Raw genomic sequence first — 26,784 nt, 5'->3', positions numbered from 1 at the left:
CTGAGAGTTCAGCGAGAGCAGGACCAGTGAAAAGCCGAGAGTTCAGCGAGAGCAGGACCAGTGAAAAGCCGAGAGTTCAGCGAGAGCAGGACCAGTGAAAAGCCGAGAGTTCAGCGAGAGCAGGACCAGTGAAAAGCCGAGAGTTCAGCGAGAGCAGGACCAGTGAAAAGCCGAGAGTTCAGCGAGAGCAGGACCAGTGAAAAGCCGAGAGTTCAGCGAGAGCAGGACTATCTATTACACAGTCTGTGGGTTCAGAGCCTTGTTTGGGAACAAAACTCAAGGTGTGACATCAGAGGAAAGTCATAAGTTGATTGGCTGGTGAGTATTGATGCTTAGGAACTGATTCTAAACAACTAGCACATTAAAAATGATAAAAATATTAAATAGTAATAAGTGAGTAGCTGGTGAGTATCATCTTTTATTTTCAAGTAAGGTTTATTACTAATGGTGAGGTATGTTAAGTATTAGTAGGATTTATCAGTATTAGTAAGGTTCCTTAATAGCGGTAAGGTTCATTAGCAATGGTAAACTTTATTAGTATTGTTAGGATCTATTAGCAGTAGCAAGGTTAACTAATAAATAAGGAAATGGCAGGGCTGCTCAGATTTCTAGAATGCACATCCTGTGCCATATGAGGATTTCAGGACACTTCCTATGTCTTGGATAACCATTTATGCAGGAAATCCGAGTTACAGCAGCTTGAGCTCTGGGTTTCAGAACTTGAGCAGCAGCTGGCATCACCATGGTGCATCCATGAGGTTAAGGGCTTTGTGGATAGCATCTTTATCAATGTGGTCTCTCCATGGCTTAAAAGTACGTAGGAAGAGAGGGAATGGGTGACCACCAGGCAGTCAAAAAGGGACAGGCAGGTAGTGCAGGAGTCCCCTGAATGCATCCCACTCTCCAACCAGTTTTCAGTTCTGAATACTGATAAGAGTGATGATTCATCTGGGGAGTGCAGCCAGAGCCAAGTCCATGGCATGACCGGTGGCTCAGGTGTACAGGGGGATACAAGGAAGTGATTGGTGATTCAATGGTTAGGGGATAGATAGGCGTTTCTGTGGCCGCAGGTGTGAAAAAGGATGTTTTACCCGCTGGCCACAATGGTGGGTTTTCACACCGTATCATCCTATTCCTGCCTCATTAACCATGCATTCTGGGAAACACTTCATTTGGCTGGCGGGCGGCCTCTGATTCGCCCGCCATACCGTCACCTCGCCACTTCCTCATGCCGGGTGCCATATTTAAAGTGCAGCCGTGTGCACACCTCTCAGTGCTTCCAGCCCAGGACTGCTGCACAGAAGACATGGCCCTGAAAGGCAAGAAGACTGCAGTCCCCCAATTCAATGACGCATCCCTGGGGCGCCTTCTGGACATCATTGGAACCTACCATGATGTCCTCTACCCCCACTCTGGCTGCAGGAGGCCCATCAGTGTCACCACTCCGGCTTGGGAGTATGGTTAGTGCCAATGCTGCACAGGAGAGGTTTGCCATCCAGTACAGAAAGAGGATGAATGATCCCATCCGTGCCGCTAGGGTAAGACAACCATCTTATTACTTTAAACTGACATACTCACAAGCCCATCACACATTCACTGGCATCTCACTCACTGCCAGCTAAAGGGACATCAGCAATCACTCATTCACACACACCCTAACATCTCCATCTGGCCTCATCCCTGGAGACTACCCCCTCAGCCCTCACCCTCTTGAGGCCACTTGCACAGATAAACATGTGCCCCCACACACACCCTGGGACCCCTCCCTTCCCCAGTACAGCCTTAGACCTGCAGCCTTCTCCCTTGTCTGAGGCCACTTCTTCCACTTCCCCAAGCAAGCCCTAGCCCTGCAGCCGTTGAAAAGTCACCCCTGCCTTATGGCTGGTCTTGTAAGAAGAGACCTGCCCCTGAGCCCCCCTAAAAGTGATGTGGCGCTGCCTGTGAAGCATGGCGCTGATAACCACGCGTGCTACCCGAAGCAAGGTAGGCAAACAAGCCTCAAGTCCCGAATGAAGTGCAGCTCGCTGCTTATGTTCAGTTGTGAAACCAGTCAGTGTGATTGCATGCAGGTGTGCCTGGATGATCCAGCTTTGGGGGAATGATTCCGACAAGCGGGGCTTATAATGATATGCAGATATATTAAAATGAAGTTCCCAACGTCTGGCGGCGGCCCGCCATTGATAGGTGACGCAGACGATTTCACAATGTCATGAAACCGATTTTTCACCTTCTTGCCAGAATATCTTCTCACACCTGCCATGACCCCGATACCAATAGGCACGGAAAATTCCACCCAGTGACTGAGCCTCCGCAGCCCTCTGGGGTAGAGATTTGCAAAGATTCACCACCCTCTGAGTGAAGAAATTCCTCCTCATCCCAGACCTAAATGGCCTACCTCTTATTCTTAGACGGTGTTCCCTGGTTCTAGACACCCCAGCCAGGAAATATCTTTCCTGCACCTACCCTGTCGAGCCCTGTAAGAACTTTGTATGCTTCAATGAGATCACCTCTCATTCTTCTAAACTCTAGAGAATGTAGGCCCAGTCTCCTCAAACTTTTCTCATAAGACGATTTCACTGTTACAGGGATCAGTCTGTTGAACCCTCGTTGCACTCCCTCTATGGCAAGGATATCCTTCCTTAGGTAAGAAGACCAAAGCAGTATACAATACTTCAGGTCACAGAATCACAGAGTTGTTGCGGCGTAGAAGGAGGCCATTCAGCCCATCATATCTGCATCAGCTCTCCAAATGAGCATCATCACTTAGTGCCATTCTCCTGCTTTTCCCCCATACCCTTGCACACTGCTTCTATTCAAATAATCATCTATTGCCCTCTTGAATGCCTCAATTGAACCTGCCTCCACCACACTTCCAGGCAGTGCATTCCAGAACCGATTGTGTGGAAAAGTTTTTTCTCACATCACACTTGCTTCTTTTGCAATTCACTTTAAACCTGTGCCCGCTCATTCTCGATCCCCTGACAAGCAGGAACAGTTTCTCCCTATCTACTCTATCCAACCCCCTCATGATTTTGAAGACCTCCAATGAACCTCTTCTTAGCCTTCTCCTCTCAAAGGAGAACAGTCCCAACCTCTCCAATCTATCTTCATAACTCAAGTTTCTGATCCCTGGAACCATTCTTGTAAACCTCTTCTGCACTCTCTCCAATGCGATCACATCCTTCCTATAGTGTGGCACCCAGAACTGTGCACAATACTCCAGTTGAGGTCTAACTAGTGTTTTATATAAGCTCAGCATAACCTCCCTGCTCTGGTACTCTATTCCCTATTAATAAAATCCTGTGCTTCATTAACTGCTCTCTCCACCTGTCCTGCCACCTTCAATAATCTATGCATATATACACCCAGGTCTCTTTACTCCTGGACACCTCAAGAATTATACCGCTTATTTTGTATTGTCTCTCCATGTTCTTCCTACCAAAATGAATCACCTCACACTTCTCAGCATTGAACTTCATCTGCCACCTATCTGCCCACTCCACCAACTTGTTTATATCCTTTTGAAGTTCTATACTGTCCTCCGCACAGTTTACAATGCTTCCAAGTTTCCTATCATCTGCAAACTTAGAAATTGTCCCCTGCACACTAAGATCTAGATCATTAATATACATCAGGAAAAGCAAAGGTCCCTGGGGAACTCCACTACAAACCTTCCTGCAGCCTGAAAAATATCCATTGACCATTACCCTCTGTTTCCTATTACTCAGCCAATTTTGTATCCACTTTGCTACTGTCCCTTTTACTCCATGAGCTATAACTTTTGTCATAAGTCTGTTGTGTGGCATTGTATCGAATGCCTTTTGAAAATCCATGTACACCACATCATCAGTATTACCCTCATCAACCCTCTCTGTTACCTCTTTAAAAAACTCCAGCAAGTTAGTTAAACACAATTCCCCTTTTAGAAATCCATGCTGGCTCTTCCTAATCAACCTACATTTTTCCATGTGACTACTAATTCTATCCCAAATAATTTTCACTAGAAGCTTCCCCACCACTGAAGGTGCAGTCTCACCAAGGCTCTATACAATTACAGCAAGACTTCTTTACTCCTATACTCAAATTCTCTTGCAGTAAAGGGCAACATACTATTTGCCTTCCTAATTGCTTGCTGCACCTGCATGTTAGCTTTCAGTGACTTATGAACAAGGATACCCAGGTCCCTTTGCACATCAACACTTCCCAGTCTCTAACCATTTAAGAAATACTCTGCATTTCTGTTTTTTTCTACCAAAGTGGATAACTTCACATTTTTCTCCATTATATTCCATCTGCCATGTTCTTTTCCACTCACTTAGCCTGTCTGAATCCCCTTGAAGCCTCTTTGCATCCTCCTGACACTCACATTCCCACCTAGTTTTGTGCCATCAGCAAACTTGAAAATATTACATTTAATCCCCACATCCAAATCTTTAATATAGATTGTGAACAGCTGCAGCCCAAGCACGGATCCTTATAGTACCCCACTGTTCACAGCCTGCCAACCTGAGAATGACCCGCTTATTCCTACTCTCTGTTTTCTGTCCATTAACTAATTCTCAATCCATGCCCATATATTAGTCCCATTGCGATGTGCTCTAATTTTGCTTACTAACCTCCTGTGTGGGAGCTTATCGAAATCCTTCTGAAAATCCAAATACATTTGCTGGATCCCCCTATTCTATTCTGCTAGTTACATCCTCAAAAGCCTCTCCAACAGATTTGTCAAACATAGCTTCCCTTTCTTAAATCAACGGCCTAAATTTTGTGCTTATCATGCACACGCGATCGGTGGGCCCGGAAGAGAACGCAATATGCATTTCTGGCCACGATCACACGCAATTGCACACTGGCTGACCAATTAACTGGCAGCCAGCGTGAAACAAGCACTGAGAGAGGCTCAGCGCTGCTGGGGGGGTTGGGGGGTGTGTGGGAAGAGGGCAGGTGCTGAGACAAGTGAGGCGGGTGGCATACAATGAGCTCCTAAAGGCTGACAATGGCTGTGGAGCTGCCTCAGGGAGCTGCAATATTGTCCAAAGGATATTGGCACACAAAAAATGCCACAAACTATCTCTAATGCAACTACAAACAACTGACAGCGATACTCCTAACTGCTCAACCTTCAAACATCTCCTGGGCATTTTATCCCGCTCTGGATCAAGACTGATGCAAAAAAGTGAAAGCCACCTGGTTGATTGGCCCGTACGCCAAGCGTAAAAGTGCACGGGTCAATAAAAGTCCTGGTCAATTGTGGCTTTAATTGGATTAACTGGAGTTTTGATTGCAGGATTCGGTAGCATGCCCACTGACTGTAATATGGCGCTACATTGCTATGACATCGGGGTGCCCGATGTTTTCTCTTGCGATTTTGCGCTAGGTCAGGTTGCCGCGTGTCTGATCGCAGCACGTAAAATTCTGGCCCATGTTGACTCTGCCCAATCTTACCATTATCTTCTAAGCGTCCAGTTATCACATCCTTTATAATAAATCTTAGCATTTTCCCTACTACTGATGTCAGGCTAACAGGTCTGTAGTTCCCTGTTTTCTATGTCCCTCCTTTCTGAAAAAGTGGGGTTACATTTGCTACCTGCCAATCTGCAGGAAGCATTCCAGAATCTGTAGAATTTTAGATGATGACCACCAATACATCCACTATCTCTACAGCCACCTCTTTCAACACTTTGGGATGTAAATCATCAAGCCTAGAGGATTTATCAACTTTCAGTCCCATTAATTTCTCCAGTTCTATTTTTTACTAATACTAATTTCTTTCAGAAATTTAACTGTGCATTCTCTTACTGTGCATGTATGTGACTGCACAGAGTGTGGTAAATAAGTTTGGTGAGTTACAGACACAGATTGTCTGTAACGTTGGAAATACGACGTGGCTATAACAGAGATCTGGCTCAAAGAAGGGCAGGACTGGGTATTAACTATTCCTGGATGCAAGGTTCGAGGAAAGATAGAAAAGGAAGAAACAGGGGCGGGCTGGCAGATTGATTAAGGAGAGTATTGTAGTGCTAGAGAAAGAGAATGTCCAAGAGGGGTTAAGGATGAATCTATCTGGTTAGAGCTAAGGAACAAAAATGGGCAATTACATTGCTTGCTGTTTTCTACAGGCCAACAACTGGAGGCAAGGATGTAGTGGAACAAATTTGCAAGGAAATTGCAGAGAGGTACAAAAATTAGAGGGTAGTTATAATGGGGGACTTTATCTGAATCTTGACTGAGATAGTAGTAGTGTAAAGGACAGTGAGGGGCAAGGGTTCCTAGAATGTGTTCAGGAAAATTTTTTCCAGCAGTATGTTTCCAGCCCAATGAGGAATGAGGCACTGCTGGGCCTGGTTCTTGAGAATGAAGTGGGCCAAGTGGATCAAGTGTCAATAGGAGAACATTTAGGGGACAGTGATCACTGTATCCTAAGGTTTAGGCTGACTATGGAAAAGGACAAAGAACAACCCAGATTAAGAATAACTAACTGGGGAAAAGCCAACTTCAATGAGGTAAGAGCCAAAATAAATTGGAATCAAAGGTTGGCCAGAAAAACAATAGCTGAACAACGTGCCACCTTCAAAGAAGAAGTATTTCGGGTACAGTCAAGGTATGTTCCCTCGAAAGGGAAAGGTAGGGCAAACAAAGCCAGAGCTCCCTGGGTGACAGAAGAAATAAGATAAAAAAGAAAAACTGTGTTTACAATGGATGTCAGGTAGAAAATACAATTGAGAACGAGGCTGAATATAGAAGGTTCAAAGGGGAGGTTAGAAATAAATAAGAGAAGCAAAGAAGGAATATGAAGAGAGACTGGCAGCCAACATAAAAGGGAATCCCAAGGTCTTCTATAGGCATATAAATACTAAAAGCATGATACTAGGAGGAATAGGACCAAGTAGGGATTAGAAAAGGGGTTTACTTATGGAAGCAGAAGGCATAGCAGAGTTATTAAATGAAAACTTTGCATCTGTCTTTACAAAGGAAGAAGATGCTACCCATGCCATGGTGAAAGAGGAGGTAATTCGGACATAGAAGGGTTTAAACCTGATAAGGAAGAGGTTTGGATAGGTTGTCTGTACTTAAAGTTGCTAATGCGCAAGGTTGGGATGAGATGCATCCAATGATACTGAGGGAAGTGAGAGTTAAAATTGCAGAGGCACTGACCATGATTTTTCAGTCTTATTTAGATTTGGGGGTGGTAACAGAGGACTGGAAAATTGGAAACATTACACCCTTGTTCAAAAAAGGTTGTAAAGATAAGCCTAGCAACTACAGGCCAGTCAGTTTAACTTCAGTGGTGGGGAAACTTCTAGAAACAATAATACAGGACAAAATTAAGTCACATGGACAAATGTAGGTTAATTAAAGAAAACTAGCATGGATTTCTTAAGGGAAAATCATGTTTAACTAACTTGCTGAAGCTTTTAGAAGAGGTAATGTTGTTGATGAGGGCAATGCAGTTGATGTAGTGTGCATAGACTTCCAAAAAAGCATTTGATACAGTTCCACACAACAGACTTGTGAGTAAAGTTATAGCTCATGGATTAAAAAGGACGGTAGCAACCTAGATACACAATTCGTTCAGTGACAGGACACAGGAGGTAGTGGTTAATGGATGTTTTTCGGTTGGTGAAAGGTTTGTAGTGGAGTTTCCCAGGGTCAGCATTGGGACCCTTGCTTTCCTGATATATATTAATGACCTAGACCATGGTGTACAGGGCATAATTTCAAAGTTTGCAGATGATACGAAACTTGGAAGCATTGTGAACTGTGAAGAGGATAGTGTAGAACTTCAAAGGTACATAGACAAGTTGGTGGAATGGGTGAACAAGTTCAATGTGAAGTGTGAAGTGATTCATTTTGGTAGAAAGAACATGGAGAGACAATATAAAATAAAAGCAAATTCTAAAGAGGGTGCAGGCACAGAGGGACCTGGATCTATATGTGCATAAGTGATTGAATGTGACGGGACCGGTTGAAAGTGTTGTTAATAAAACATACTGTATCCTGGCCTTTATTAATAGGGACACTGAGTACAAGAGCAAGGAGGTTATGGTGAACTTGTATAGGACACTAGTTGGCCTCAGCTGGAATATTGCATCCAATTCTGGGTGCCATATGGCATTGGAGAGAGTGTAGAAAAAGGTTCACGAGAATAGTTCCAGAGATGAGGAATTTCAGTGTAAAATTTCTGTGATATATAAAACTGTAATTAAACACAACAAATAGTGCATTCATAGAAACATGTTTATTATTCAGAAACTATGATTCATTTTGTTGAAGCAGACAAAATCTTTTTCATAATGTATCATAAAATTTACTTAGCATGCATTATAGCATGTAACTAACTTCTTTAACTCAAGTACAATATTACATTTTGTCAATAAATGTATTTGTATATGTTGAAATTTATAAAGTTTGGTAAATTAACATGATTTATGGTGTTTACTCAAATTTAAACAGATATGGGCATTTTTCATTCACGATTTGAAAGTAAAGTGTTACATAAGAAACGATACGCTTCCAAAAATATCTTAATTTTGAATAGAAAATACAATTTCTGCATGTGTAGCTAACAAAGTAAAATAATATTAGTACAGTGGTTCAATAAGTGCCTGTGGTAAAATGCTAGAGATTAGAAGATATTTTGAAGATCTGGTCTCCTTCACCTTATTCAGTTGGTAATTGTTTATTTAAATAAATGAAGCTGTTAAAAATAAGAAAGCACTTATGGATTGCTGCACACATTGAACCCATATGCCCAGGACACCTCCCCTACTACACAAAATAAATTCCTTTGTTTTTGACATTTTTTATTAATGACCTCTATTTGGTGCACTTGACTGGATCCTTTGATAACAATTACAAAAATATATCTCTATTTAAATATTGCTTCTAATGATAAATGTTGAATGAATTGTTATAATTTTTCTAATTATTCAGTTTTGTATCTCACATCTAAGTGTTTTTGTTTTGTGACTCTGACCTGGAGAAGACTTGGGTATCTTGTTTCTAGACCTCATATATCTTTTGTACATTATAGAGATACAGCAGCTCTTAACCTTTTGCCTATCATCAGAAATGTCCTGTGCTGTATGAGAAATGTAGCACTGCCTCAGGCAATGAATTGATGAACCTTTTTATTTCTTACTATCTGGCTCTACTAACAAGGGATGGGATTTTGGAGCTTATTAAAACTACCCATGGGGAGAGGTCAATCCTTATCAGGCCTTAGAGAATTTAAAAAAGGTATTAGCAGCTGTGAATTCTCTCTCTTTAACTTTCATTTTCTTTACATTAAAGTTAATTTTACTAATTTGGCGACACGAGTAAAGCATATGATTATTTTTAAGACACATGCAAGGACTGATGTTAAAGGTATGCAAAATTACAAAGAAGAATCAATAGCCTACAAGAGAGGTGCTCCACATTCTCTGTATGTTTCAGTTCTGTTACATATTTTGTCCTCCTAACGATTTTTCCCTCTGGGTCACGTCTTCTCCCCAGCTGTCCAAAGACACTGTTTTATCATTCCTTCCCCCCCCTCCACCAAAAAGAGAAGTGGAAATGGAGTAAATGGGGAATTTTTCAGCTTCTACGTACCTTTTGATTAAATTTTTGATCCATTCGACACAGATTTATGGACCAGGCAAGTTCAGTAACCGTCTGTTGTAATGCCTCCTTAGAGAGAAGAGGATGGCGGAAAACCACATTATTGTAGTGAAACAGCAGTAACTGACACCCCCTGCTGGTGGTTTATTGTGTTCACTACAATGTGCACTACATAACCTGTTCCTGATCATTTTACAAAAGTGGTATTAACTCCTTTGAAAATACCTCAATCCTGCTGACCCATACAAAAACTAAGGCAAGCATGGTGAGCAGCACTGCTGAATGTTTTTCTTTTGTTATATGAATACAGCATTAAAACTACCTATATTAACAAAAGTAAAGTAACACCTTTTGGAGTTTAACAATGGTGTCCAATATGCTGCTGCTGCAAGTATTTGTAAATAATTTTTAATTGATTCTTGTGTTGAACATGTAATTTGCAGTTATCAGTAACGTTAATTTAACCCAAAATGAGGCCAAAAATCATTGTGCAAAAGCACTGCATGATTGAAGAGTTAGATCTTCTAGGTCTAGTGTTTTAGAATACATAGCCGATACATTTGTTGTATTGCTAGCTGGCCCAATTTCACAATCATGCAGCATTTTTCATAACAGAGTTCTTGTCTCCTTTTCCATTTTTTAGTCAGTTTACAATTCTGGTAAGGTATAGTGCACTAATGACATGTACAGGAGAAAGAAATCTTGCACCTTATCGCATAACCAGGATGTCTCAAAGTACTTCACAACCAATGAATGACTTTTGATATACAATCACTGTTGTTATGTAGGCAAACCTGTAGCCAGCTTGAATACAGCAAGATTCCACAACTAGCAAACGTGATAGTTAAAATAGTGGTATCAAAATATTTATTAATAATGGCTTGAACGTATTAATGTTATGTTACCTTTGGTAGGAAAATACAATTAAAACTTAAAACACATATTTACTCTAGTACAACAACAATTGTACTTCTCAGAATCATTATGATAGTTTTTTTCACATCATCAATGCAGCCCATCATACCACATTGACAATTTAACCTATGTTATTCAGCGACAATACCAGCTGTGCAAGATTATGTCACATCAGTGCTGAGCTAGATCTACATTTAAATGTTTAAGCCAGTATACAGTGGCCAGGTTTTGCAGGCAGTGTCGAAGGAATGGCATTCGCCACTCCCCTTATTGACAAAGGTTTTTGCAGGCTTTTAGAGCGCAGACATGCTGTAATCTGGCATGTGATCTAATGCGACGCCCCCTACAATGGCTTTGTGGCATCTGTTAGCAAGGCTCTTCAACCAATCAGAGCCAGAAATGTTGCTTGGCAGCAATCATGGCATTAAAAAATCACTCACTCCTAAATGCACTAACTCTAGCTTTGTCTACTGTTTTTCTTGTGAAACTTATGGGCAAATAGCCCAAATTCATGCTATTGCATTCATTTCAGTGCCAAGTCATTTGGGGAGGACTGCAACAACATACATGTGGAGGAGCAGGGTATCTCTGGTAGCATCTTCCAGATTTCTGCATCTAACTGCACAAGTGCGGATATCAGAAGTTGCTGTCCGATTTTATCCCTCCCCCCGCCCATAGCGGTGAGTGCCGTTAACCTCGCCATTATTCTTGTCACAAAATCCAGCCCATTATGTTAAAAAACAATGACTTAGGTATGAAAAATTGCTTGGTGTGTCTCCTTGCATTAAGATCCAGTTATATACAATATTCATTTAACATATTCCAATTTAGTATGGATCATTTAGTACAGGACACAGCCACAGTCCTATGACCTTAAAACAAACTAGAGCTTTTTTTAAAAGGCATGTGAAGCTCTTTATCCTTTTCTAACACTTATGATATACAAAAATATAAAATGAACAGATATCATTTAAGTTTGTCTATTTAATGGATTAATTAAAACAGTATGGATCATTTTATTAAATTACTTTTGTGCCAGTAAATGGGAAATAGACTTAAAAGACAAAATAACAGACAAAATCCAAGTTTCCCAATTAGTCCATTAAATAGACAAACTTAAATGATATTTGTTCATTTTACATTTTTGTATATCATAAGTGTTAGAAAAGGATAAAGAGCTTCACATGCCTTTTTAAAAAAGCTCCAGTTTGTTTTAAGGTCATAGGACTGTGCCTGTGTCCTGTACTAAATTCAAAAGCATTTACTGCAGGGCATACCCTTGAAGCATTGACAAGATTATGAACCTGCATAAGTGTGTGACTATTTTTCTTTCCTCACAGTACAGGAGCTGGCACACCATGAGGAGAAACTTTTACTGATGGGGAGTAGCCTGCAAACCACACAAAATCAGCTCAGTGATCGCATCGCAGAGATTGTGCGACATGAACAGGCAAATCGTAAACTACAATCAGAGCTTAAAACACTGAAAGAACAGACAATTAACAACAAAGAAGAGATGGATGATTATAGGTGAACTATTTAATGTTTTATTGACCAGAAAACAGGTTACTGCTAATTTTGCCACATTGTAATATTTTAGTTAAATTGACTTGGATACAAAATTCCAGTTAAAAATGAGAGTAAATTTATGGTCAAATTAACATATATATATCACAAACTGCTAACATAAACAAACTTTATCAAGTTCCAATTTTCACCTCACATGTTCAGGACTGGTAAAGTAGCTAAACTGACAATAAGTAACTTTCTCACTCAACTATATAATGAATTTTAACAAGTCTTACAGCTGCACATACTTCCTGTTAATTTTTGTCATTATAAGTTCCTATATCAATATTTGTAATAGAAATGTCTGTCACCTTGCAAGTTCTAATTACATCCTCCCACTAATTGTGGCATTGCAGGAGCTCAGTTTTGCATCTCCCACCTACTCAGCCTGTACTGCAGAAAAACATCTCTGCTTCAGCCAACTCAACTTTCCTGCTCCCCAAATTGCTGTGTATGTTGCTTTTTAGCTATAAATAATAATATACATACAAATTATTCTATAAAAATAAGGAGAACGTATATGACTTTAAAATGGCATGAGATTTATATATGTGGCCCATGACCCAATTATCCCCACCCTCTAACTTTGTTTCACTTGAAGTCTGCACTTGCTGTTCACTACCTGTGTGCAACATCATGAGCAATCGACTGGTACAAAACAAAATCCCGACGTAAGCAATTCTTCACAGGGTCCCGGTTTATTCTGACTTCCATATAATAGGAATCCAGATTATGGTCATGAAATTCTTGAGTGTTCTTCTGGTTTCCTGCCATAATCTCAGCATGAAATCGGCAGAAACCTCAGGGAAACATTAACAACTACTTTAAATGTTTATACCATTCTTCTGAGGGGTTTGCCAGTCTTAGGCTAGAGGCGATGGCGTAGCAGTATTGTTGCTGGACTAGTAATCCAGGGTAATGCTCTGGGGACCTGGGTTCGAATCCTGCAGATGCTAGAATTTGAATACAATAAAAATCTGGAATTATAAGTCTAATGATGACCATGAAACCATTGTCGATTGTTGTAAAAACCCATCTGGTTCACTAATGCCCTTTGGGGAAGGAAATCTGTTGTCCTTACCTGGTCTGGCCTACATGTGGCACCAGACCCACAGCAATGTGGCTGACTCTTAAGTAAATGCCCTCTGAAATGGCCTAGCAAGCCACTCAGTTGTATCAAACCGCTACAAGGTCACAAAAAAGGAATGAAACTGAACAGACCACCCGGCATTGACCTAGGCACCAGAAATGACAATGGTAATGGCAGCCCTGTCGACCCTGCAAAATCCTCTTTTCAAACATCAGGGGCAACTGCTTGACATAATCATTCTCACAGAATCATACCTTACAAATAATGTCCCAGATTCAACCATCACCATCCCTGGGTATGTCCTGCCCCTCCTGCAGGACAGACCCAGCAGAGGTGGCGGCACAGTGGTATACAGTCGGGAGGGAGTTGCCATGGGTGTCCTCAACATCGACTCCGGATCCCATGAAGTCTCGTAGCATCAGGTCAAAAGTGGGCAAGGAAACCTTCTCCTGGTTTGAGGAAGTGCTGCCCTCCCTCAGCTGATGGATCAGTGCTCCTCCATGTTCAACATCACTTGGAGGAAGCACTGAGGGTGGCAAGGGCACAGAATGTACTCTGGATGGGGGACTTCAATGTCCACCACCAAGAGTCGCTCGATAGCACAACTACTGACCGAGCTGGCCGAGTCCTAAATGACATAGCTGCTAGACTGGGTCTGCGGCAGGTTGTGAGAGAACCAACAAGAGGGAAAAACATACTTGACCTCATCCTCACCAACCTGCCTGCCGCAGATGCATCTGTCCATGACAGTATCGGTAGGAGTGACCACCGCACAGTCATTGTGAAGACGAAGTCCCGCCTTCACATTGAGGATACCCTCCATCGTGTTGTGTGGCACTACCACCATGCTAAATGGGATAGATTTCGAACAGATCTAGCAACTCAAGGCTGGGCATCCATGAGGCGCTGTGGGTCATCGGCAGCAGCAGAATTGTACTCAACCACAATCTGTAACTTCATGGCCCGGCATATCCCCCATTCTACCATTACCATCAAGCCAGGGAATCAACCCTGGTTCAATGAAGAGTGCAGGGGGGCATGCCAGGAGCAGCACCGGGCATACCTAAAAATGAGGTGTCAACCTGGTGAAGCTATAACACAGGACTATTTGCATGCCGAACAGCATAAACAGCAAGTGATAGACAGAGCTAAGTGATCCCACAACCAACGAATCAAACCTAAGCTCTGCAGTCCTGCAACATCCAGTCATGAATGATGGTGGACAATTAAACAACTCACTGGAGGAGGAGGCTCCACAAATATCCCCATCCTAAATGATGGAGGAGCCCAGCACAGCAGTGCAACAGATAAGGCTAAAGCATTCGCAACAATCTTCAGCCAGAAGCGCTAAGTGGATGATCCACCTCAGCTTCCTACAGAGGTCCCCAGCATCACAGATGCCAGTCTTCAGCCAATTCGATTCACTCCATGTGATATCAAGAAACGGCTGAAGACACTGGACACTGCAAAAGCTATGGGCCCTGACAATATTCCGGCAATAGTACTGAAGACTTGTGCTCCAGAACTTGCCGTACCCCTAGCCACGCTGTTCCAGTACAGTTACAACACTGGCATCTACCCGGCTATGTGGAAAATTGCCCAGATATATCCTGTACACAAAATGCAGGACAAATCCAACCCGGCCAATTACCACCCCATCAGTCTACTTTCGATCATCAGTAAAGTAATGGAAGGGGTCATCAACAGTGCCATCAAGCAGCACTTGCTTAGCAATAACCTGCTCAATGATGCCCAGTTTGGGTTCTGCCAGGACCACTCAGCTCCTGACCTCATTACAGCCTTGGTTCAAACATGGACAAAAGAAGTGAACTGGTGAGGTGAGAGTGACTGCCCTTGACATCAAGGCTGCATTTGACCGAGTGTGGCATCAAGGACCCCCAGCAAAACTGGATTCAATGGAAATCGAGGGAAAACTCTCCGCTGGTTGGAGTCATACCTAGCACAAAAAAAGATGGTTGTGGTTGTTGGAGGTCTGTCATCTCAGCTCCAGGACATCACTGCAGGAGTTCCTCAGGGTAGTGTCCTAGGCCCAACCATCTTCAGCTGCTTCAATGACCTTCCTTCCAACATAAGGTCAGAAGTCAGGATGCTGAGTGACTTGGAGGGGAACTTCCAGGTGGTGGTGTTCCCATCTATCTGCTGACCTTGTCCTTCTGGATAGTAGTGGTCATGGGTTTGGAAGGTGGTGTCTAAGGAGCCTTGGTGAATTCCTGCAGTGCATCATCAACGAACATCGCTGATGATTGCACAATGTTCAGCACCATTCGCGACTCCCCAGCTACTGAAGCAGTCCATGTCCAAATGCAGCAAGACCTGGACAATATCCAGGCTAGGGCTGACAAGTGGCAAGTAACATTCGTGCCACACAAGTGTCAGGCAATGACCATCTCCAACAAGAGAGAATCCAACCATCGCCCCTTGATGTTCAATGGCATTACCATCATTGAATCCCCCACTATCAACATCCTGGATATTACCATTGGCTAGAAACTGAACTAGCCATATAAATACTGTGGCTGCAGGACCAGGTCAGAGGCTAGAAATCGTGCACCAAATAACTCACCTACTGACTCCCCAGAGCCTGTCCACCATCTCCAAGGCACAAGTCAGTGTGATGGTATACTGCCCGCTTGCCTGGATGAGTGCAGCTCCCACAACACTGAAGAAGCTGGACACCGCCCAGGACAAAGCAATCTGATTGACTGGCACCACATCCACAAACATTCGCTCCCTCCACCACTGATGCACAGTAGCAGCTACAAGATGCCCGTTGCAGGAATTCACCAAGGCTCCTTAGACAGCACCTTCCAAACCCATAACCACTACTATCCAGAAGGACAAGGTCAGCAGATAGATGGGAACATCACCACCTGGAAGTTCCACTCCGAGTCACTCAGCATCTTGACTTGGAAATATATCACCATTCCTTCGCTGTCGCTTGGTCAAAATCCTGGAACTTCCTTCCTAACAGCACTGTGGGTGTACCTACACCACATGGTCTGCAGCGGTTCAAGAAGGCAGCTCACCACCACCTTCTCAAGGGCAGTTAGGGATGGGCAATAAATGTTGGCCCAACCAGTGAAGCCCACATGAATGGGCTTCCATTCCATGAATGAGTAAAAAAAACCTTTGCTAATCTTCCAAACATGCATATTTTGTATGTTTATGTAAGTATGCTGTTAAATGTTTCCAACTTGTCAAAAATTCTGTAAGTTAATTATTTACATTGGGGAGAATTTTAATTTTGAAAGAAACTGACCTAACTGGGTCAGCTGAAGTCCTTGACTGAGACCTTAGTCATGAACTGTAAATGCAGATCTTAAGAATATTCCTTACAACATTCACAACAAACTAAATTTCAAAAACTGACCACAATCTGCCCAATAACTAACCAGATAAAATCTTTTTCCTTTTAGACTTGGGATTGTTTACTGGAACAGCTTTGTATTTTAAAGAGTGTGCAGCTGTTCACCATCAAACTCTTGACCAAATCATTTGTTTCTAAACCTCAAACTGCAAATACATGATATTTAAAATACACAGAATAAACATCAAATGAAAATAATATGCACTCATACAAATTGGATCAAATTTGATATATTAAAATCGCCAAACTTAGGCCACACCATATTCAGATACAATGGCCTTTAATTTCATTCTACCATTACAAATTGTGGTTGGCATCCCAATAAGATGGTGGAGATTTGCATTCAATCTATGACAAACTTGTAGGGTAATGCAGCTGATTTCTAGTGTTCTTTGGGTAAAGGAGTTATGGAGTTGATAGTCAATAGTCCTGCCAGGAGGCCAGTCCATTTCAAGGACCAGGTCTCATTTGATACCAACAGGGAATATATGTATTAAAGGAATCACCTGTTGATGAGTTACAGCTGGTGTCCTCCACTCACCCCCGATAACCTTGTTGTGTCTCCAGTTTGGGAACTTATAGTTTAGGGCAATATTACTGCATTCTAAAAAAAAGCTAATAGAAGCCCAATATGACCTAATGAGATTGGGCACATAAATACACAATATAATTTACATGAAATTTTGGATGTTTTGCACTGTGGATATTATTCTTGGTAGCTGCTAAAGGGCAAATATGCATCAAATTGAACCTTCAGATGATATTGTAACTGCAAAATCCTTGCTTGTAACTAATTAATGAGGGCAATTTAAAAAATCTCTACTTGAAGTGCTACTTTATTTTTGTGGGACCAGAAATAGCAGGACACTTGGTTTTGAAAATATTCTTTGTAATCCAATGTTTGCAGATTTCCTTTTATTTGTATGAAATCACATGAGCTAACCTATCAAACAACATCATTTCACTTAAAAGTTTTATTGTCTTTTATTTAAATATTCCATATTTAACTCTTCTATTTGACTAACAGCAAATGATATAACTTGAACCATTTTAATTAAAGCCTTTTAATAATTTGGAATATTTGAGCTATAAAATAGTAAGTATTCATTTCTGTGGATTGTCAGAAAAGCAAGCCGATATCATTGCTGCATTGCTTTCCTATCATCATTTAAAGAAAAGGTTGTCTGTGCAGTCAGCGAACAGAAGTGTTAACTACATGATATGCCAATAGGTATTAGGTAGGATTAGTAATTAAGTGATGGGATGAAGAATAAACTGGACATTTGTCAAACCTGAAATAATTCCTTAAGTATCTTCTGCCACAAACCTGGCAAACATAATTGCTAGTATATTGATTGGACTTTATGCTGGTCTGGTGGCATGGGTGGAGGAGAAAGGCACTGGGAGTCAGCAGTATTGATTAACCATTATAGGAGTTAGTGGTTTGTGATGTCTGTTTGTTGTTAAGACTTTTCTCAGTGAGAAATATTTCTTTTGACAGAATGAATGAGTAAATATAGCGCAGCACGAAAAATGGCTCGTGATTTCACGCATTATTACAGATAGGCCATTTTATCCATTATATTGAACACTTCAGTAGGAATACATTTGTAACACTAAATTACAACAGAATTATCCCATAGATTTTCAGATCAATGTTTCTCATCATTGTAGACAGCAAGGCCGAAATACATTAGCTATTCTTTGGAATAGACTGTTTTAAGGAAAAATAAAATACAAAATGAGACTAGTATCATCCTACATCATAGAATGTTGGACAGTCACATGGGGTACGTTGGCCTTTCATATAGTTTTCATATTATCATAGGGCCAGAGGCTGCTAGTGGAAAACAAATACCCGAGGACAGACTGCCAGTTCCGGGCTGCCTCAATATTAGGTAACCAAGCTCATCTCCAAATCTAGAAAACAGGTACATTGGACTGGAGATGTTCCTTCTGTGGGTTGGGAGGGAGGCACCTGGTATGGCAACCTAGAAGAGCTTAGAGAAGCCTGGAGGAGTCCTGCTGGTCCCACAAAACTGAAGTAGCACTTCAAGTAGGTTTTTTTAATTACCCTCATTAATTAGTCACAAGGAAAGATTTTGCAGTTACAATATAATCTGAAGGTTCTCTTTAATGCATAATTTGCCGTTCTCCTAGTAACATTGAACACCTCTAATATATCCAAGTTCTTGCAAATTCATAAGCCAAAGGCACCAACAAAGGAATGTCTGAAATGACAACAACTTGTAAATTTGTTTTGTCAAAGTACTTGCAGTGATTGATCTCACTTCTTGAGGAAAATGTTTTCAGATGTTATCAGGGACACAAATTTGGTGGAATGCCTCACTGGTGCATTTTATTTTCCTAGCCTTCCCAAATCAGCCTGTCAATTAGGAGATAAATAGAGGAATATCTAGACCTAGGTCTCAATGAGCAGACGTTGCCACAGAAAACAAGATGGTGCACATTAGGATCACACTCAAATTCCATGAGTAAAATAAGTGCCTCTCTCAAGAATCCTGGGGGCTGGGGATGTATCACATTTGTTTTATTCTTTCATGGGATGTTGATGTCGATGGCAAGACTAGCATTTATTGCCCATCCCTAACTGCCGTTGAGAAGGTGGTGGTAGACATAAATGTGGGACATGTTAAGGTGGATTTTCCAATGAACATCAACCTCATATTTATTTTTATGAGTCTCCACTTAGTTGTTGGAGCTATTGTCTATCAGATGAGACTTTAACCCAAGTCTGCCTTCTCTGGTCCGGCGGTTGTGTTTCCTGCGAGGGTGGGGCATGTAAAAGAGGGCGGGTGCCCACACTACCACCTTCCCACCCACCCTGAGTTCGCCACCCAAATACAGGAGGGGTGGGCGGGCACCGAAATCAGCAGCCCATCTGTCACATTTAAATGTGTATTGAAGAGTCACTAAGGCTTGCTATCAAGAAAATTGACCCTAATAATACGCTGCCCATGCCTTAAAATGTTTGGTGTGGGCAGCCAGGCAGGAGCAGGAAACCCGATGTTTAAACTTCCCTGTTTAAAAGCAGGGAAAGAAGGAGAGTTTGCTCTGCATGAGCTGCCCTTCCCTGATAATGGAGTGACCCCCACCCTTAGATTGAACCCCTCCTTCTTTCCTAGACGCTACCTCCCTTATATCCACACTTTCCCCCCACCCCACTCCCTAACCTACCCTAACCCTCCTGGCCGAAGATCCTGGACTTATCTGCTGCAGGGATCCATGGTCCTTGATCTTCTTTTCCTTCTGCAGTCCTGGCAGCCGCCACTGATGCCTTCCTGGAGTTGCCGGGACTGATGGAGCTGTCTGCCAATTGGATTGGCCGGCAGCAGCTCCAAAGGGTGGGACATCCACCCTAATGAGGGGCGGATCAGTGTGGAGCATGTGGGCTCCACGCCAGCGTTGCTCCCGGTGGGGGAGTGGGGGGTGTCGCAGGGCAGGGTGGCGCGTGCCGTCTACCCCACCATATTATTCAGCCCCATGTGTTTATGTCCTACCCAACATTATTTAAATTTAGGGCAGGGTCAGGCCTTTTCGCTGCATGCATGTTGTTTTGCCTGCTCCCACAAAAGACACAGGAAACTAACTGGTTAGGAAAGTGTGGTAACTGCCTGTATCGTCCTTCCCTCCTGTCAATCACGGGTCATGTGATGTACTTCAGCGGTTTTGACCAGTGAGCTCTTAGTACGGGAAATCCAAGGGGGTGGAGTCTTTCAGACGAGGGATCAAGTCTAGGTGCAAGCTCTGCTAGATGTCTCCGTAATAAAGTTTTACCATTTCTTTACAAAACCTGTTTGCTCCATTGAGGCACCACATTTGGTGATGAGGGTAAAATCAATTTCGACTGTGCACCTCGCCCTGTTACTGTGCGTAAATCATTTTAAAAACTACTCACCAGCCATGCCGCTGTTTGGAAGAATCAATCCATATGATGCTAATATTGAAGATTGGAGCCAGTGTGTTGAGCGCCTCGGATTTTACTTTGTAGCAAATGAAATAACCACTGAAGAAAAGTGGAAAGCGATCCTCTTAAGTGCGTGTGGCAGTAAAACATACAATCTGATTCGCAATCTGACTGCCCCGAGTGCACCCAATTCCAAGTCAGATTGTGAGGAAGTGGACTGAGTAAAAGCACACTTCCAGCCAAAACCATCCATGATAAAGCAACGCTTTAAATTTAACTCAAGAGTTTGTGCCCTAGGAGAGTCCATCGCAACCTATGTGGTGAACTTCAAACAGTTAATGGAATACTCAACTTTGAGGACGCATTAAACGATATGCTCCAGGACAGACTGGTATGTGGAATCAAGGGCGACGCCATATAGCACCGCTTGCTCGCCGAAATCAGTACCGACTTTAGGCGTTCCCTAGAAATCTTCCTTGCCATGGAAAGCACTGCAAAAGACTCACAGGCTTTGCAACACAAGGATAATAGCGCTGTACTTCATGTGGGGCAGGAACTTGCCGCCGAGCGTGGCGCGAAAACCAGACCTACAGAACTAAAGCGCGATTCAGGATGAGGGGGGTCCTCGGTGGTGACGATGACGGGGGCGAGGCTCTCCCACTGGCTAGACGAAGTAGGCACACTTGGGAGGCCCTCATAGCTGCCAGATTTGTGGAGGATAATGACGACATGCCGTGAGGTGTCCCCGTATATTCTCACGTCGCAGCTGTGAACGTTTGACTTCAGTCTGGCCGTGCCAATACTTTCTGTGAGAATGCTCCTGTCACGGAGGTGCAGTGGAGGCCCTAATAGTCACTCGATTGCAGGAGGATAATGACCACATGCAGTCAGGACACTCCATAGATCTTCACATAGCCTCTGAGAATGTCTCGCTGAGGGCAGCTCGCTTGCGCTCCATGACCAGGGCCATCTCAGAGACACAGCCATGAAACCTTACACACATCTGATGCTGTGTCTGTCTTCAGCACCTGAGCCCTTCAGAAGCTGGTGCACAGCATCACTGGTCGCAGATGCTGGTGTGATGGAGGCCAGCCCCACCTTAAAGGTGCTGAGAGCACACAGAGAGAATGAGAGAACTTTGTGGCACCTGCCCACTACATTCTGGCAGCAATGCCCAGCACCACCGAGATGCTGGCATCAGTAATGTTTCCAGGGAGTGTGAGGCTGGACCATCACTGAGCACAGGGAAAAGGCCCTGGACTGAGACACCTGCCTTTTATCTTGTGCAGAAAGGTTTCACATCTGAATGACAAGGACACTGTCCATCAGAACAAGGAGCCATAGGCAGGGTGACATTCTTAGGAGTTTATTGACAATACTGAACAGCATGTACAAGTGATCAACGCTCATGGCCAGGCTGTGCAACTAACTTTACCTAACTTTCCTAACTCTGCCGCTATGTCTTGGTGCTTCCCAGACATTCACAGCAGAGGTGGAGGCAGTCTACTGACTGTGACGCACTGTCTGTGATAACTTTGGCGGGTGTCCTCTGGAGAGCCGAGACTTGGAAGGCCCTGGCCTGCTTTCGGGGTCCTGCTGTGTGGCAATGGCACCCTCCTTGGCCTATGGAGCTGGAGCTGCTGATGTCACAGGAAGTTAGGATTCGGATGGGCCTGTCACTCACAGAGTCACCTGGGTGGATGGCCCCAAAGCGTGCACCTGCTGATCCTCCTCCCTATGGATGCCCGAGGACCCCTGGCTGACTCTGTGAGCAGAAGGGGAGTGAGATCGAGCTGCCCAGCACCCCTCTCACGTACACTCTGTTGGAGGCCAACTATGGCATCAGCGATGGAGTTAAGCCCACGCAGCAGTGCAGGAGTGATGTCCTGGACCAAGGTCTCTATGGCGGCTGCCATCCTACCAGTGTTGACTTCGGTGTATTGGCATGCTGGCACTATCACCTCAGCCTGAAGACGGACAGACTCCTCCATCGTGCCTCGCAATCTGAGGAGTGCAGCGGACATCCTTTCCTGTTGTTCCTGAGCTTGCCTTTGCAGCTCCAGCAACTGTGTCATTACCAAGTCCATGGGCTCGTCATCTGACCCAGACTCAGCAAATTTCTGGCCTCCAGCAGTCCTCCGAGTGCCAGACACCTGGGAAGTCCCTGCCGCTGCCTGCAGTGGATCAGTCAGTGCGAAGTGCTCACCAGATTGTGGTCCCGAGACTACTGTAAAACTAGGCCCCACCAAGGTGTGTGTCTCTGCGCTGGTAGTCGGTGCGGGTAAGCGCTGTGATGGGACTTCAAGGCAGGTGCCTCCAGATTTCTCTTCAGACGTCTCTTTGGGGCTTGGTCGGAGGCCCTGGGTGGTGGACTCTGTTGGCTATTTTCCAGATATGCCTGCAGAAGCAAGGGGAGATAATCAGTGCATGGCAGTGGCCTGTGAAATAGAACATATCAGTCACAGAATGGTTGTCTGATAGATGTTGCACTGCTGGATCCTCACTTGGAAGAGCACCACCAACCTCACTGTCAGCACAGGAACAGTCCAGATCCTCACCGGCCAGCTGGATGGTTCTGTTTTCGAAGTCTGTGATTTCGGGCATTCCTCCACCGGCCTGTGACCTCTTCCTCTTGTTGTGTGCCAGCTTGTCCTGCATGAATAGAGATGGAGAGGGTGTAAGCAGGACGACTGCCAGGCCAGATGATAAATATGCCTGGCATATGTGGGTGGTGAGTGGTCCCATGGACGGGATGAGGACAATGAGGGTGTGTGTGAGAGAGTGAATGGTGATGTCCCTTAAACCAGCAGTGAGTGAGAGCCCTGTGGATGTGTGATTGGTTTGTGAGTATGTGAGTTTTGAGAATGATGAGAAAAGTGACTTATCCTGTCGAAACAGAGATCATTCATTCTCTTGTGACATGGGGTGGCTGTCCTCTTTTGCAGGGCGTTGGCACTGATCACCACTGCCATCGCCTCCCAAGCTGGATTAGTGATGTTGCTGCCCATCCTACGGCCAGAACGGGGATAGAGGACATCACGGCAAGCTTCCACTGCATCCAAAAGGCATTCGAGGGACGTGTCATTGACCCTGGGGGCTGCAATCTTTTTGCCTTTCAGGGCCATGTCTTCTTTACAGCAGTTGTGGACTGGAAGGACTGAGAGGTGTGCGCGCGACTAAACTTTAAATATGGTACCAGGCATGCTGAAGCAGCGAGATGATGGCATGGCGGCTGAATGAGACCCCACCCACCATGGAAACGGCGTGTTTCCCAGGAATGGATAATGAATGCAGCGGATTTGGGATGATACGGCGTGAAAAGCCACCATTGCGGCCAGTGAACGATGTTTTACCCGCCCACTACCACACTTAGTGAAAATCTGGGACGATCCCACCCGCAGTGTAACTGTGGGACTGAGCTCTTAACAGTGCTATGTAATAATTGAGCATTGGTGTCAACTAATACTTATTTATAAAGTATGAAAATGAAACTTTAATCTTTGCATATTGCTATCCTGGAATGTCACATATGTGACCCTGGGTGAGCATTTAAGGGATGAAATTGTGCACCTTTATGAGTAGTTTTCAACCACAGTGCCAACTGCACCCTTAATTGAATTCATTCTTTTTTATTAATATACATAGGGTACAGATTGTAAAACTCAAAGCTGAGAATGCTCAGAATAAACAGAATCATGAAAGTGCAGTCACAGAAGGACTCAAGTATCAGCAATCAATCTGCAAGATGGAGACAGAAGTCAACAATAGCAGAGAGCAGATTAAAATGCTACAAGAGCAGGTGGGTGAACAATGGGCTGAATTTTCCTGGCACTATGGAGATCTGTGGAGATAGGATTGGATTTGGGTAGGGACCAGGAAAGTAGTGGGAAACCCCTATCAGGCCAGCTCCCAACACTGTCCCAATTGCGTGGTACTTACCTGGGGGAGGCTGCCATGGAAATTGGCAGCCTGGTCCTCAGAGGCAGGCGGGCAATGAAATCGATTAAGCCCCCAATCAAGGCCCATTTTTCCCCAGCATAGCAACTGTTCCAGCGTCACATGGACCCTCCCACCTCATTGTGTTAGGAAACCAGCAACACTACGGAGGTGACCTCTCACCTGGAGGTCGGCATGCTGAATTTATTGGCAGCATCGGAAGGCCACAATGCTCACAGAGGCCCAGGAGTGGCCGCAGTCACTCTTCTAGAGGGCCAAGTCACCACCCTAATCCCCTCACAATATTTTGTCAGTTTTTTCCCCACTGAAGAAGAAAGCTTCGTGAGTGCCTCCATTTTGAGACACTGCCTGCATCATCCTCCCAGTGGGGTTGCCTCCTGGACATTTTGCTGGGGGCACTCCTATGGGGCCTCTCACTTCCCTGGTCCACCTCCCATCCTTAATTAAACAGCAAACTGGGAGGTGACCAATTAGGAGGCCACCTCACGTAAAGTTGCACCAGTGAACTTCCTGAAGTCCGATGTCAGTACCATATGCAGGTTATGAGCTCGCAGACCTCAGGAACATATTATCGGGACCATTTATGGATCCTGAGCTTGCACTTTACTTGAAGCGGGATCCCAATTGAGCACCTCCACATCTACCATGCAGTTAGCGACAATAAGTGGGTTTGAAAGACGTGAAGATGGTGAGGTGGGCGCTACTAAAATAGAAGGGTAAGATTTTAGAGTCCATTATTAAGGATGAGATTTAGAATACTTGGAAGTGCAAGGTAAAATAGGGCAAAGTCAGCATGGTTTCATCAAGGGGAGGTCATGCCTGACAAATCTGTTAGAATTCTTTGAGAAGGTAACGAGTAGGTTAGACAAAGGAGAGCCAATGGATGTTATCTACTTGGACTTCCAGAAGGCCTTTGACAAGGTGCCGCACCAGAGGCTGCTCAGTAAGATAAGAGCCCGTGGTGTTAGAGGCAAGGTACTAGCATGGATAGAAGATTGGCTGTCTGGCAGGAGGCAGAGAGTGGGGATAAGGGGGTCCTTCTCAGGATGGCGGCCGGTGACTAGTGGAGTTCCGCAGGGTTCAGTGTTGGGACCACAACTTTTCACTTTATACATTAATGATCTAGATGAAGGAACTGAGGGCATTCTGGCTAAGTTTGCAGATGATACAAAGATAGGTGGAGGGACAGGTAGTATTGAGGAGGCGGGGAGGCTGCAGAAGGATTTGGACAGATTAGGAGAATGGGCAAAGAAGTGGCAGATGGAATACAACGTGGGGAAGTGTGAGGTCATGCACTTTGGTAGGAAGAATAGAGGCATAGACTATTTTCTAAATGGGGAGAGAATTCAGAAATCTGGAGTGCAAAGGGACTTGGGAGTCCAAGTCCAGGATTCTCTTAAGGTTAACTTGCAGGTTGAGTCGGTAGTTAGGAAGGCAAATGCAATGTTGGCATTTATTTCGAGAGGACTAGAATATAAAAGCAGGGATGTGCTGCTGAGGCTTTATAAGGCTTTGGTCAGACGACATTTAGAATATTGTGAGCAATTTTGGGCCCCGAACCTCAGGAAGGATGTTCTAGCCCTGGAGAGGGTCCAGAGGAGGTTCACGGGAACGATCCCAGGAATGAAAGGCATAACATATGAGGAACGTTTGAGGACTCTGGGTCTATACTCGATGGAGTTTAGAAGGATGAGGGGGGATTTGATTGAAACTTACAGAATACTGAAAGGCCTGGATAGAGTGGACGTGGGGAAGATGTTTCCATTAGTAGGAGAGACTAGGACCCGAGGGCACAGCCTCAGAGTAAAGGGAAGACCTTTTAGAACAGAGGTGAGGAGAAACTTCTTTAGCCAGAGAGTGGTGAATCTATGGAATTCATTGCCACAGAAGGCTGTGGAGGTCAGGTCATTGAGTGTATTTAAGACCGAGATAGATAGGTTCTTGATTGGTAAGGGGATCAAAGGTTACGGGGTGAAGGCGGGGGAATGGGGTTGAGAAACTTATCAGCCATGATTGAATGGCGGAGCAGACTCGATGGGCCGAATGGCCTAATTTCTGCTCCTATGTCTTATGGGCGAGCATGAAGGCGCCTCAAAATGGTGGTGCCCTTGGAAGCCTGCTAAAAATTTAAAATTAAAGAAGGCCAACAGTTGTTAGGGCCTTGAGTGTGGAGGGGAAACCGCTCCACACAAAAGGTTTTGGCCACAGCTGCAGCCTTTTCATACATGTGGTTTATTCATCGGTCAGCGAAAGGATGGCCTGTCACCTGGAAGCCTCAAGTTGCTGCCAGCCCCCAGAATCAATCAGAGGCCAGTCCATTGCTGAGAAAATGCA

General features: G+C 44.1%; 1 protein-coding gene across 1 annotated transcript in view; it reads left to right on the top strand.

Moving 5' to 3' along the window:
* The window catches only part of pmfbp1 (polyamine modulated factor 1 binding protein 1), a 967,668-nt gene that overhangs the window by 834,148 nt on the left and 106,736 nt on the right, over positions 1–26,784 (top strand). The window contains exons 33-34 of the mRNA XM_078544531.1: positions 11,859–12,048; positions 24,139–24,292. Of these exons, the coding sequence (XP_078400657.1) occupies positions 11,859–12,048; positions 24,139–24,292 (344 nt within the window). The remainder of the gene's footprint in view (positions 1–11,858; positions 12,049–24,138; positions 24,293–26,784) is intronic.

Source organism: Cetorhinus maximus, chromosome 6 (genome assembly GCF_964194155.1).
Source record: "Cetorhinus maximus chromosome 6, sCetMax3.hap1.1, whole genome shotgun sequence".
In the NCBI taxonomy this organism is placed as follows: Eukaryota; Metazoa; Chordata; class Chondrichthyes; order Lamniformes; family Cetorhinidae; genus Cetorhinus; species Cetorhinus maximus.
This window is presented reverse-complemented; position numbering and strand designations above follow the sequence as displayed.